At 40.4% G+C, this 14,789-nt stretch overlaps 1 protein-coding gene across 7 annotated transcripts in view; it reads right to left on the bottom strand.

The window, feature by feature from the left end:
- BTBD3 (BTB domain containing 3) overlaps positions 1-14,209 on the bottom strand; it is a 38,990-nt gene extending 24,781 nt beyond the window's left edge. For 2 of the 7 annotated variants that reach the window (XM_060123281.1, XM_060123283.1), the window contains exon 1: positions 14,056-14,186. Coding sequence is in view for 2 of the 7 variants with exons in the window: in XM_060123279.1 (XP_059979262.1) it covers positions 7,286-7,391 (106 nt within the window). In the remaining 5 variants the exon portion in view is untranslated. Of the gene's footprint in view, positions 1-7,285; positions 7,425-13,062; positions 13,156-14,055 lie in introns of those variants that run through there. The other 5 variants (XM_060123279.1, XM_060123278.1, XM_060123280.1 and 2 more) reach the window with 5 other exon arrangements.
- Positions 14,210-14,789: the final 580 nt, after the last annotated feature.

The following is a 14,789-nucleotide window of genomic DNA, read 5'->3' as shown; positions in this document are numbered from 1 at the left end:
AGTCCCTCACTACAGAGTACGTGTGTTTGCTGGTGCTGAGTAGGCAAGATCACCACTTCCGAAAAACTGGATAATACAAGAAAAGGTGGCAATTAAAAAAAAAAAAAACTCCACAATGAAAACAAATACTTACACAGGTCCTCAGCCCAGCTGTAGAACTATAAAAAACAAGGTGTGTTTTCCAACTGGGCTATCCATTAACAACCTAAACTAAGGGATATTATGCAATTCAGCAGCAGAGAGGCAGGTCAATGCTTTCCATTCAGTCTTGGCCAACAGTACTGACTGTTTCCAGTTCAAAATAAAATAAACTGTAGCAGTGGTAAGTCTTAAAGAATGAATTGTCACACTAACAAAGCAGAAATACAGAAAGGGCAGAAAGCAGAAACAAGAAGAACTACAATCCCGCAGCCTATGGAACACAAACCACATTCACAGAAAGATAGACAAGATGAAAAGGCAGAGGGCTATGTACCAGATGAAGGAACAAGATAAAACCCCAGAAAAACAACTAAATGAAGGAGAGATAGGCAACCTTCCAGAAAAAGAATTCAGAATAATGACAGTGAAGATGATCCAGGACCTCGGAAAAAGAATGGAGGCAAAGACTGAGAAGATGCAAGAAATGTTTAACAAAGACCTAGAAGAATTAAAGAACAAACAAACAGAGATGAACAATACAATAACTGAAATGAAAACTACACTAGAAGGAATCAATAGCAGAATAACTGAGGCAGAAGAACAGATAAGTGACCTGGAAGACAGAATGGTCGAATTCACTGCTGAGGAACAGAATAAAGAAAAAAGAATGAAAAGAAATGAAGACAGCCTAAGAGACCTCTGGGCCAACATGAAACGCAACAACATTCACATTATAGGGGTCCCAGAAGGAGAAGAGAGAGAGCAAGGACCCGGGAAAATATTTGAAGAGATTATAGTCAAAAACTTCCCTAACATGGGAAAGGAAATAGCCACCCAAGTCCAGGAAGCGCAGAGTCCCATACAGGATAAACCCAAGGAGAAACATGCCGAGGCACATAGTAATCAAAATGGCAAAAATTAAAGACAAAGAAAAATTATTGAAAGCAAGGGAAAAACGACAAATAACATACAAGGGAACTCCCATAAGGTTAACAGCTGATTTCTCAGCAGAAACTCTACAAGCCAGAAGGGAGTGACATGACATCTTTAAAGTAATGAAAGGGAAGAACCTACAAACAAGATTACTCTACCGGGCAAGGATCTCATTGAGATTCGATGGAGAAATCAAAAGTTTTACAGACAAGGAAAAGCTAAGAGAATTCAGCACCACCAAACCAGCTGTACAACAAATGCTAAAGGAACTTCTCTAAGTGGGAAACACAAGAGAAGGAAAGGACCTACAAAAACAAACCCAAAACAATTAAGAAAATGGTAAAGGAACATACACATCGATAATTACCTTAAACATGAATGGATTAAACACTCCAACCGAAAGACACTGGCTTGCTGAATGGATACAAAAACAAGACTCATATATATGCTGTCTACAAGAGACCCACTTCAGACCTAGGAATACATACAGACTGAAAGTTAGGGGATATAAAAAGATATTCCATGCAAATGGAAATCAAAAGAAAACTGGAGTAGCAATACTCATATCAGACAAAATTGACTTTAAAATACAAAATGTTACAAGAGACAAGGAAGGACACTACATAATGATCAAGGGATCAACCCAAGAAGAAGATAGAACAATTATAAATATATACACACCCAACATAAGAGCACCTCAATACATAAGGCAACTGCTAACAGCTAGAAAAGAGGAAATCAACAGTAACACAATAATAGTGGGGGACTTTAACACCTCACTTACACCAATGGACAGATCATCCAAACAGAAAATTAATAAGGAAACACCAGCTTTATATGACACAACAGACCAGATAGATTTAATTGATATTTATAGAACATTCCATCCAAAAAGAGCAGATTACACTTCCTTCTCAAGTGCGCACAGAACATTCTCCAGTATAGATCACATCATGGTTCACAAATCAAACCTCAGTAAATTTAAGAAAATTGAAATCATATCAACCATCTTTTCTGACCACAACACTATGAGATTAGAAATGAATTACAGGGAAAAAAATGTAAAAAAAACCACATGGAGGCTAAACAACATGTTACTAAAAAACCAAGAGATCACTGAAGAAATCAAAGAGGAAATCAAAAAATACCTAGAGACAATGAGAACACGACGACCCAAAACCTATGGGATTCAGCAAAAGCAGTTCTAAGAGGGAAGTTTATAGCAATACAATCCTACCTCAAGAATCAACAAACATCTCAAACAATCTAACCTTATACCTAAAGGAACTAGAGGAAGAAGAACAAACAAAACCTAAAGTTAGCAGAAGGAAAGAAACAATAAAGATCAGAGCAGAAATAGAAACAAAGAAACCAACAGCAAAGATCAATAAAACTAAAAGCTGGTTCTTTGAGAAGATAAACAAAATTGATAAACCATTATTAGCCAGACCCATCAAGAAAAGGAAGGAGAGGACTCAAATCAATAAAATTAGAAATGAAAAAGGAGACGTTACAACAGACACTGCAGAAATACAAAGCATCCTAAGAAGCCTACTACAAGTAACTTTATGCCAATAAAATGGACAACCTGGAAGAAATGGACAAATTCTTACAAAGGTATAACCTTACAAGACTGAAGCAGGAAGAAATAAAAAACATGAACAGACCAATCACAAGTAATGAAATTGAAACTGTGATTAAAAATCTTTCAACATACAGAAGTCCAGGACCAGATGGCTTCACAGGTGAAGTCTATCAATTAGAGAAGAACTAACACCAATCCTTCTCAAACTCTTTCAAAAAGTTGCAGAGGAAGGAACACTCCCAAACTCATTCTATGAGGCCACCATCACCCTGATAACAAAACCAGACAAAGATACTACAAAAAAAGAAAATTACAGACCAATATCACTCATGAATACACATGCAAAAATCCTCAACAAAATACTAGCAAACAGAATCCAAAAACACATCAAAAGGATTATACAGCATGATCAAGTGGGATTTATCCCAGGGATGCAAGGATTCTTCAATATACACAAATCAATCAATATGATACACCATATTAACAAACTGAAGAAAAACCACATGATCATCTCAATAGGTGCAGAAATAGCTTTTGACAAAATTCAACACCCATTTATGCTAAAAATGCTCCAGAAAGTGGGCAAAGAGGGACCCTACCTCAACATAATAAAGGCCATATATGACAAACCCACAGCAAACATCATTCTCAATGGTGAAAAACTGAAAGCATTTTCTCTAAGATCAAGAACAAGACAAGGATGTCCACTCGCACTACTATTATTCAACGTAGTTTTGGAAGTCCTAGCCATGGCAATCAGAGAAGAAAAAGAAAGAAAAGGAATACAAATTGGAAAAGAAGAAATAAAACTGTCACTGTTTGCAAGTGACATAATACTATATACATAGAGAATCCTAAAGATGCCACCAGAAAACTACTAGAGCTAATCAATGAATTTGGTAAAGTTGCAGGATACAAAATTAATGCACAGAAATCTCTTGCATTCCTATACACTAATGATGAAAAATATGAAAGAGAAATTAAGGAAACAATCCCATTCAAAACTGCAACAAAAAGAATAAAATACCTAGGAATAAACCTACCTAGGGAGACAAAAGATCTGTATGCAGAAACCTATAAGACACTGATGAAAGAAATTAAAGATGATACAAACAGATGCAGAGATACACCATGTTCTTGGATTGGAAGAATCAATATTGTGAAAATGACTATACTACCCAAAGCAATCTACAGATTCAATGTAATTCCTATCAAATTACCAATGGCATTTTTTACAGAACTAGAACAAAAAAATCTTAAAATTTGAATGGAGACAAAAAGGACCCCGAAAAGCCAATGTGGTATTGAGGGAAAAAAACGGAGCTGGAGCAATCAGACTCCCTGACTTCAGACTATACTACAAAGCTACAGTAATCAAGACAATATGGTACTGGCACAAAAACAGAAATACAGATCGATAGAACAGGATAGAAAGCCCAGAGATAAACCCACACACCTATGGTCAACTAATCTATGACAAAGGAGGCAAGGATATACAATGGAGAAAAGACAGTCTCTTCAATAAGTGGTGCTGGGAAAACTGGATAGCTACATGTAGAAGAATGAAATTAGAACATTCCCTAACACCATACACAAAAATAAATTCAAAATGGATTTGAGACCTAAATATAAGACTGGGCACTATAAAACTCTTAGAGGAAAACATAGGAAGAACACTCTGACATAAATCACAGCAAGATCTTTTTTGATCCACCTCCTAGAGTAATGGAAATAAAAACAAAAATAAACAAATGGGACCCAATGAAACTTAAAAGCTCTTGCACAGCAAAGGAAATTACAAACAAGACGAAAAGACAACCCTCAGAACGGGAGAAAATATTTGCAAACGAATCAACGGACAAAGGATTAATCTCCAAAATATATAAACAGCTCATGCAGCTTAATGTTACAAAAACAAACCCAATCCAAAAATGGGCAGAAAACCTAAATATACATTCTCCAAAGAAGACAGTACAGATGGCCAAGAAGCACATGAAAAGCTGCTCAATATCACTAACTGTTAGAGAAATGCAAATTAAAACTACAATGAGGTATCACCTCACACCAGTTAGAATGGGCATTAGAAAATATACAAACAACAAACGCTGGAGAAGGTGTGGAGAAAAGGGAACTCTTTGCACTGTTGGTGGGAATGTAAAGTGACACAGCCACTATGGCGAACAGTATGGAGGTTCCTTAAAAAACTAAAAATGGAATTAGCATATGACCCAGCAATCCCACTCCTGGGCATATACCCAGAGAAAACCATAATTCAAAAAGACACATGCACCCCAATGTTCACTACAGCACTATTTACAGTAGCCAGGACAGGGAAGCAACCTAAATGCCCATCGACAGACAAATGGATAACGAAGATGTGGTACATATATACAATGGAATATTACTCGGCCTTAAAAAGTAATGAAACTGGGTCATTTGTAGAGACGTAGATGGATCTACAGACTATCATACAAAGTAAGTCAGAAAGAGAAAAACAAATATCGTATATTAACACATGTATGTGGAACCTAGAAAAATGGTATAAATGAACTGGTGCAAGGCAGAAATTGAGACACAGATGTAGAGAACAAACGTATGGGCACCAAAGGGGGAAAGTGGCGGGGGAGTAGGGTGCTGGTGTGATGAACTGGGAGACTGGGATTGACATATATACACTAATATGTATAAAATGGATAACTAATGGGAACCTGCTGTATAAAAAAGTAAAACAAAACAAAAACAAAGCATAAATACAATGATCCCATCTTCAAAGACAAGGCAAATTCATCAGGTGATACATTCAGAATGTGGTGCTTGTGAAATTTTATTTGTAATATGTATGGTAACTGAGGCTAAAATGTTTATACTCTCTGAACATGGGGACCTCCCCTGCTCATATACTATTAGAGAAAAATAAAGTAGATTTTTAAAAAACTAAGTAATTAGATAGTTTTTGAGGAAAAAAATTAGAAATTGAAGAAAATGTTCACATTTTTGTGTTCAGGTTACTGGCATTGGGTTTACACATTTCTAGAGATACATACATCGTGGTTTTGGTTTACTGTCTATTCTTTGGCTGCCTTCACAATCTCTAAAATAATCATCTTTTTCTGGCACATGACTCACCTTATTTGCACAGTAACTGCCACAGTAAAAAGCCTACAAATATTTCTTGCTCGATCAAAAGAGGAGAGGGAGCCTGATGTTTCTGAGGTATTCTCAGATTTAAAGGACACAAAAGGAGACTCTAGAAACTCTGTAAGCAAGATGGTTGCTGCAGGGATGGTCACAACACATCTTGTCCGGGGAACTGAAGCTAAAGGCCTGAGAGCTTTTGACTTTGTGGATTTAATATCATGTTCAACTATGTGCTTCTCTGTGACTCTGAAGGATTTCAAAATCACCTTATAAAAGAATTTATTTCAGCTAGAACCTCAGAGGATAAAAGGACTTAAAGGAGACTGAGAGATGGGGAGATGTCCTGAACAGCAAGAAAGCACAAAAGGAGAAAACAAGTGGTTGCATTCCACTTTAACAGATGGGTTAAAGAATAAACAAAGGAAGAGCACATCACTGATATTTACCAGAGAGCTCAGGCTCCCTGTATTTTGAAATGTTCCCAAGGTGAACCCACTGCCCACCGTTGCTTAAAAAGCTGAAATCCAAAGAGAGCAGGTTCTAGAATTCAACTCACATCATTCAGATGTGAATCGAGTCAGTTGGCTAAGGCTTTCTGACAGTTAAGTGACCTGTTCCTAAACACTGGCACAGTTTAGCACTTTACAGACAGTATCCTATTTAATCCTCATAACCACTCTCTGTATTATTATACCATTATAAATTATACATGTTCTTCAACTTCCCCGTTGCTGACGGGATGCTAAATCACCAATGCTAGATCCACAGCTGCCAAAGGACTACACTGCTTTACGAAAAATTCATTGGAAAAAAAATGGAGAACGCAGACTATGTTCATTTATTCAAAAAACATTTACTGACCATCTTCTATGTACCACACACTTGGGACACATTAATGAACAGACATAAAATACCTGGCCACATGGAACTTACTGTCTAGCAGGGACGGGAAAAGAGAATTCACCAAAAATAAACAATAAATAAATAAGTCATACGGTAATTTAGAAGTTAGTAGATGCTATGGAGAAAGGAAAATGTAAAGCATTCCAAGAGGGATACCAGACACAGTTTGCAACTGTAAACAGCATAGACATCACTGACGAGGTGGTTGGTAGCTTAGTGAAGACCTGAAGGCAGTGAGGGAGCTGGCCATGAATGCATCTGGGGAGAAAATACTACAGGCAGAGGGAAAACCCAGCACAAAGACCTAAAAGTGGGAATGTGCCTGGAGGGTTCCAGGATCAGCAAGGAGGTAAGGATGGCTGGAATGGAGAGCATTCCATTGCAGGGAGAGGAGTGGGGAGGAGGTCAGAGGTCTTGGTAACCAGAAAGTGTCAGGCTTTGTGAATCATTATGAGGAATCTCGACCTGTACTCTGAGTGACATGGAGAGCCAGAGAAGGGTTTTAAGCATATGCAACCTATGGTTGTTATGTCAATAACATATTAAAGGAAGGCAGGGAAGAAGAAAGGAGAGGCCACTGCATACCATCCAGGCAACAGGTGCTGGAGACTTGGAGGAAGGTGCTTGCAGTAGACGTAAGAAAAGGGGTTGAACTCCTGGATTTATTTGGAAGACAGGATTCTGGATACATCTGGAAGATAGAGCAGCAGGATCTGCTAACAGCCTGGATGTAAAGTGGGAGAGAAAGAGAAGAGTCAGGATGATTCCAAGGTTTCGGCTTGAATAACCCCAAAAATGGAGCTACCCCGACACCAAAATAGGGCAGGCTACAGGGAGAGCAGGTTTGCAGAGGAAGATCAGAAATTCTGTTTTAGTCCTTAAAATTGAAGTATATTTTACGTATTCAAGTGAAGAAGTCAAAAAAGTAGTTGGATATATGCATCAGGAGTTTAAGAGACCTACTTCAACTGGAAATACACATTGGGAGTCTAAAGGAGCTACATGGTACTTTATTAAAATCTTACAATTGTTTGTGACAAGAGTCCCACAAGAACTGAGCCCTGAAGTATTCCAAATTAACAGGCTGGTGTGAAAACAAACAAACAAAAAACCACACACGTTTTTAAAAAAAATGACTGAAAAGCCAGTGGTACAGAAGGAAAAGCAGGAGACTGTGGTGTCCTCAAAATCAAATGAAGAAAAATCAAATCAAAAGAGAGAATGACCAATTATATCAAGTGCTGCCAAGAGTAAAGAGGAGAATTGATTGTTGGATTCTGCAATTTACAATATTTTCTTTTGAAAAAGCCCTGGTGACTCTATCCCACACAGCCCCCACCACAGAAGACATGAATATCCACTGAATGTGATGTTATCTTTTAATTTTGTCACAAACGGAATTCATTTTTCTAAAGAATTATTCAGAAGGAAGGATTTACTCCAGTTTAATATTTGGGACTCTAGTCAGTAGATCTGTTAAGAAATACCAGTGATAAACTGTAGCTGCTAACAGTAATCTGCTAATTCCTATTAGCAGATTACTGCTAACTGAATTCCATTCAATTCCTATCCCTTAAAAAATAATAATAAAAATACCTCTAGGTAAATTGGAAATAAAAGGATAGATTTCTTCTGTCCTGATGAGGAATTATGATAAAACAAAAGCCAATATTGTACTACTGTTTTTTCTATTAAAGAACAAAAGTTTGCACATTACTGCCATTACTATTTGATAATGTTCCAGATGTATTTTATAATGTTCCAGAATGCTAACACTAGTGCAGCCTGCCATAAAACCAAAATAAAAGGTATAATTATTAGAAAGAAGTAGACACAAGTGTCATTACGTAACTAGGAAACCCAAGAGAATAAACTGCAAAGCTCTTAGAGTAAGAACCAGCTATAAAATAAAATTACAAAAATCAACAACCGTCTATGTCAGCAATAGGCAATTTGAAGAACCCATTACAACAGCAACAAAAACATAAATACCTAAGAAGAACCCTAACAATAAATATTAGGACTTATATAAAGAGTAAACAAACAAACAAAACACCTCTGCTAAGACACAGAAGGTCTGTATAACTTTTCACATCCCTTCAGAGAAACACTGACTACTTTATATGTACATGACAGTCCTTGCCAACGAACCAAACTAACTGGATATTTCTCAGTTCTAAGGATTCATCTGCAGACCATTCCAGGTTAAGATGGCACGTTTAACAAAACATTCAAGCACATCCTCTCTGTAAACTCCACAAAAATGGCAGTAAAGAGTTCTTTCCAGGTCTTCCCTGGTGGCGCAGTGGTTGAGAGTCCGCCTGCCGATGCAGGGGACACGGGTTCGTGCCCCGGTCCGGGAAGACCCCACATGCCGCGGAGCGGCTGCGCCCGTGAGTCATGGCCGCTGAGCCTGCGCGTCCGGAGCCTGTGCTCCGCAACGGGAGAGGCCACAACAGTGAGAGGCCCGCGTACCGCAAAAAATAATAATAATAATAAAAAAGAGTTATTTCCAGAAGACAAAGATGGAAGGATTTGAAGAACTGTAGTGGAAATTACAACAAAATCATGAAAGTGGAAAGCAGATGGACAAGTAGCAACTCAGCAGCCCTAAGAGTGAAATGCTCCACCACCAGTGAGAAAAGCTGAGAAGCACTCTAGTTTGCTTCAAAACTGGAGAAAGGGTAGCGGGCTAAAATAAGGTTAGCAGTCTTACTTCCCGGATGCCCTTCCCACCTCCTGGCTGTGGAGCTCTGGCCCACAGTCCCTGCCTGAGCCCAGCAAGACCGGAGACTGATTCTTGGGAGAGTAGATAAAACAGGTAAGTATTTGGACTGTGAGAGCACCAGAACCTTCCCCAAAGTGAAGAGGATGCTAAGACTCCAGCCAGATGTCTCCCCAACACTGGCAGCTGGACCCTTTCCTCAGCGCAGGGTGCTGCCTGATGACCACCCTCTGACCAACCCAACAGGAAAAGACCTCGTATGTGGTCCCAGGGAAAAAGAAACCAGTAACAGTCAAAAGACTGACACTGAGGAGCCTAAGGGGATGGGTGGAGGGCAATGAGAGATAGGGGACCACTTATTTTACAGTAAGTATTTTAGTATTCTTAGATTTAAATTATGTGCATGTATTAGTATAAAGATAGTAATACAATTTTTATTTGAAAGGACAGATGGCTATAATTATGATTTTTAAAAGAACAGTGTGACTTACTCTAGCAGATACTTCTATATATTCTAAATGTACATTTAAAAAGATTTAACATTGATTAAGATAAGAGGTCAATGATAGATGAGTAAGACCTAAAACAGAATCAGACCCAAAAGCTAGTCAAGATCTTAAAATATAGTAAAGGGAAGACCACAACCCATTGAGGAAAGGATGGACTGTTTAACAGATGGTGCTAGTAGACTAGATGGGCTGGCTCAGGAGGAGAAGGTGCTGTAAAACAATTCACATCCATGTGCTAATATAGAACTAAATATACAAGTTTAATATATTTCCAAAATTTTCGTTTCATTTACCTCACGTCTGTTTATATTTTCAAACGTAAATATTTACAAGGAAAAGTCATAATGGACAAGATGGAGAGAGCTGACTACATAAAAGTAAAAATATCCTGTTGTTTGGAAAACACCATAAAGTAAATTAAAAGACAAATAACGAGCTGTGGAGGAAAAAAAAATTACAAATATGATAAAGGCACAATGCTCTTTACATTAAGAGCATATTTATATTATATGCTCTTTATATTACGAGCATATGTTATATAATATATATAGGATATTTAATTATACATATATTATCTCTTTATATTAAAAGATACTTTAACTCATTTTTAAAAAATCATCATTTAACAATAAAATGGACAAAGTACCTGTACAACTCTCAGAAGGCAAAATGAACAAATAAAAAGCAAATTATTAATTTCACTAGTTACCAAAAAAATATGAATTAAAATAAGACCACATTTTTATAGAGGATTAGGAAAGATTAAACACTGGAGTGCTGATACTATGGAAAGACCGTTCAGTGTGTAAGGGCATCGATGTGTTCTGGCATAAGCAATTGGGCAACAGGCCTCAAGAGTCATAAAAGAGTTCACCTCTGCCCCAGGAATTCTGCTATAAATCTAGCCTGAGCAAGTCAGAGACAGTAAGACTTTCAGACAAGGGCATTTACTCCAGCTCTGCCTGTGTGTCTGCTACTACTTTCTGAGCCTATATCCTTTGCCAGACTCTGTTGAAGACCTTCCTCTATCTGGTTCATGCCATCGCTCCAAAACTCTATGTTGCCGGCACAATTATTACCCCCATTCTATGGATAAAGGAAGCACAATCAAATAATTAAGTAATTAAGGTCACTTACATCGGAAGTGCCCAAGCTAGGATTTGCAACCAGAATTTAATATCATACCTCCAAACACTGAAAATGGAAATATGTCAAAAAAGAGAAAACTAGCTAAATAAACTTTGGCATACCCATCATTAAAAATCTTATTTTCAAAGAAGATTTAAGGGCATAGGAAATGTCTGTGATATATTAAGCGAAAAGGCAGCATTTAAAAATACAAATGAAATTAAAGTGCCAATTTTGCTTAAAAGTATATATACGCAGACAAATAAAACGGGACAAATGGAAGCCTATCATCCCATGAACAGGTGATTATTTCTGGATGTACCTGTGATTTTTATTTTTTTAACTTTTTTTGGTAATTCCCAAAATGTCTACAACAAGGACAATGGCTTTTCATTTTAAAATGTTTAAAAACCATAGAAAGAATAGAAATTCTCAACTGTAGATGCTTAGAAGGCCTCAATTTTTAAACACGGAATGAAAAGATTAGGTGAGCAGTTACTGCCTTAGCTGCACAGCATTACTGATGAACTACAAGGTCCATCAAACGAGAGAGGATTTTCCACTATTATTTTCTTCTCAGAGTGAAATGGGGAAAATTAGCCTTACGGAATCTGCTTGATAACCAGAAAGTTAACTAGCACATAACACAAGAGTAAAGAAAACCTCTGCAATCCCCAGTAGATACTGGGAGTCACTATACTACCATAAGCATTTTGAACTGACTGATCAAATTCTGATTATTATTTACACAGTAAAGTTGGAAAGGTTTCATGAAAACAAAAAGCCTAAAGACACGTAAATATGTCTGTACTATTTTGTGTGGAACAGTTTTAAGCGTTCCTTGCAAGGTAAACTGGAATTAGTTGGCTGCGGAATATCTGTTTTGAACATAAAAGAATGAACATTTTAAAAAATTATCTTCGTTTGGATGTGTGTGTGTTGGGGAAGGGAAGGAGTGGGTGAATCTGGAGACAAACTGTGCCTTTCCTTTGTTATTTTAAAGTATAACATTACAAGTGGTTTAACTTTTTGCAAAGAATCATGGCAAAGCACTTTCTAGGAACAAAACAATTTACAAACTGACAATGACATTGTTGGGCCACAAATTAGCAAAGGTTTTTGCATGGATATAGGATTATATTTCACTTTTAAAATTTCTTAAATATGTCTTCGGAGTTTAGAAAAATGATGCATATACTTCGTAGATTTGTGTGCCCCAAAGAAAAAATAAAAATAAAAAAAGTTGCTTCCACCTCTTTTGGAACTTTGTTACACAAGTTCTTAGTGCAAAGACTGGTAAAGGTAGAACAGCAGAGCTGCTAGCATTATCACTCCATACAACAGCATTAATAAATAATTCTGAAATTACTTAGTGAGAAAAAGTGGAATTGCGTGAACTCACCCTTACCTGAACTGAGGCCAAGAACTGAAAAGTGTCATTCAAAATCTTTAGAAAAGTTAGAGTCCTATTCAGAAAACCAAAGGTAGACCCGTCCACTTCCCCTGGAAGACCCGTTGCTGTGGTAACCTGCAGTCACCCCTCAGAGTCGGTACATGCTGGGGGAGGGGATCCTCCCAGAGGCTGGGGGATGGTTGAGGGGAAACGGGGGAGGGAGGAGGAAAGAGGGTTAAAAGAAGATGAAACCCCTTGGGTGCGGCAGGGGTCAGGAAGGTGGGCTTACTACTAGGAAATTCAACACGCCCAAAAGAAATTCAAAACACCAGTTAGAACAATGTCTGGCCGCTGGAGTCGTATTATACAGTTCAGCTAAAGTTTGAACCATTAGAGGCGCTTCCCTCCCTCCCTCCCCCCCCCCGGCGGGAACAAACCACTCTTTGTGAGTTCCTGTCTATGGAAAACGAAGCCAGAGTTTCGTCTCATCAGTTACAAACTGAATGCTACTTCGCAAAACTAAAATCTTGACTTTCTTAAATTAAACCTATGCTTCCCAAACTGCTGCACTATTGGAATCACCGAGGGAACTTTATAAACTACACACCGTGTTTTAATTGGTCTGGGGTGCAATTTTGAGCAGAGTTTTAAAAGTCTCCAATGATCCTTTTGTGCAGCCAGTTTTAGGAACTACAGTACTCTAAGAAAGGAAAAAAGAAAGCACAGTTATCTCCCTTTGTCTTTTTACGGCTAATAATAGAAATTAGCTGGCTTTCTCCAAGCACACACAGGACAATAGGTTTCTTGATAAATAGGAGTCCCCGGTATGCCCTGACAATACTTTCTTTGAGATTAAAAAAAAAAAAAACTGGCAACATAAGCCCTTTCTTCCCAAGAGAGCAAATATCCTTCTTACCGAAACACCAAACTTACACATCTATTTTAAGAGCGAACTGGCAGGGAATGCAGCTCAGAACTTGGAGGACGAGCTCCAGGACCAGAAGGAAACTGAACCCGCAGAAGCCCACCAGCATTCGCGGGGGTCCTGCGGCCACAGGGGCTGGGCGAAGGCCGGGGTGTCGGTCGGGCCCCGCAGGCTGCGCCCCAGTAAAGTTGTTCCAGGGAACTTTGCTCCCGTTTCCAACCCGCGCCTCCCCGGGAGAGGGGCGCGGCCCCGCCACCTGCTCGACGCCTAGGCTGCTCGGCCGCGCCCCCTCCTTGGACCTCGGCCACCTTCGGGGGTCGCGCACTCAAAGAGCGCCCGTACTGCCGGCAGAAGCCTCGGGGGGTTCGCCTCGCCCCTCCCCGGCGTCCTCAGCTGCAGCTAGCCCTGCCCTCGGGCCCGGACGCCAGGACCTCCGCGCGGGGCCAGCACCGTCCCGCCTGGAGCTCTTCCGGAACCCCACCCGCGCGGCCAGCGCCTCTCGAGCCGGGACGGGGGATCCGGGCGCCCCCACAACCCCTGTCCCGACGCCGGCCGGCAGCCCCAGCCAAGCTCTGCCCCTCCGGCCCGCGGCCGGGAGCGCGCCCCTGGCCCGGCGGTCCGACGCTGCGCACGCGCGGAGGCGCCCGTCCGCTCGCTCACGGTCCCCTCACTCACCGCTCGCAGTCCTTGTCGCCTCAGGCAGCGCCCGCCGTCTGCTCTGCTTACTGCTCGCTGCCCCGGCTCGGTGCCCGCTCCTCAGGCCCCGGCCAGGGCACTCGGGGAACCAGCGCCCGGCGGGCTCGGCGGGCACCCGCACGCAGGGCACGCTCCGCGGGGCCGCGCACGCGCGCACCCGAGCGACGGGAGGGGCGGGGCCGAGCGAGCTGCGCGCCCGGAGGCGCCCCTGGATACCGGGCATGCGTAGTGCGTTTCCCTTCCTAGGGTCTGGTGGCGTAGTGCGCTGTGACCCTGGACCTGTGAAACGTAGGGAAGTGGAAGAGGGCCAAAAGTCACCCTTCGCTGAGAAGCAAGTTCGCTCTTGTCCCACAAGTTGCAGTCTTCTTCTCTGTATCATTCGTCAATTAAGGTGTTAAATATTTATTGAGCACCTACTTTGGCAGAGCCTTTGTGCAGAACACAGGGCATCCTCAGGTAATGGTGAACCGATTGCATTTGGCTTTGGGATTCCTTTTCGGGCACTGAATCCAGCCCTCTCTTTGAACAGATGAGAAAAGTGCATAAATAGAGATCATCCAGTACCTGAAACTGCAAACCTTAACTATACTCTTAAGCAGTTTGGGGAAGGAGAGTTGCCTCTGGCTGGGGTGATGCGAAAACTTTGAGAAGCCTGGAAGGGTAAGAGATGGAGTCAGAAGATAAGCTCACCTGGGAGGAAGGTCAACGCAAAG

The sequence above is a fragment of the Lagenorhynchus albirostris genome, chromosome 15 (genome assembly GCF_949774975.1).
Source record: "Lagenorhynchus albirostris chromosome 15, mLagAlb1.1, whole genome shotgun sequence".
Lineage (NCBI taxonomy): Eukaryota > Metazoa > Chordata > Mammalia > Artiodactyla > Delphinidae > Lagenorhynchus > Lagenorhynchus albirostris.
This window is presented reverse-complemented; position numbering and strand designations above follow the sequence as displayed.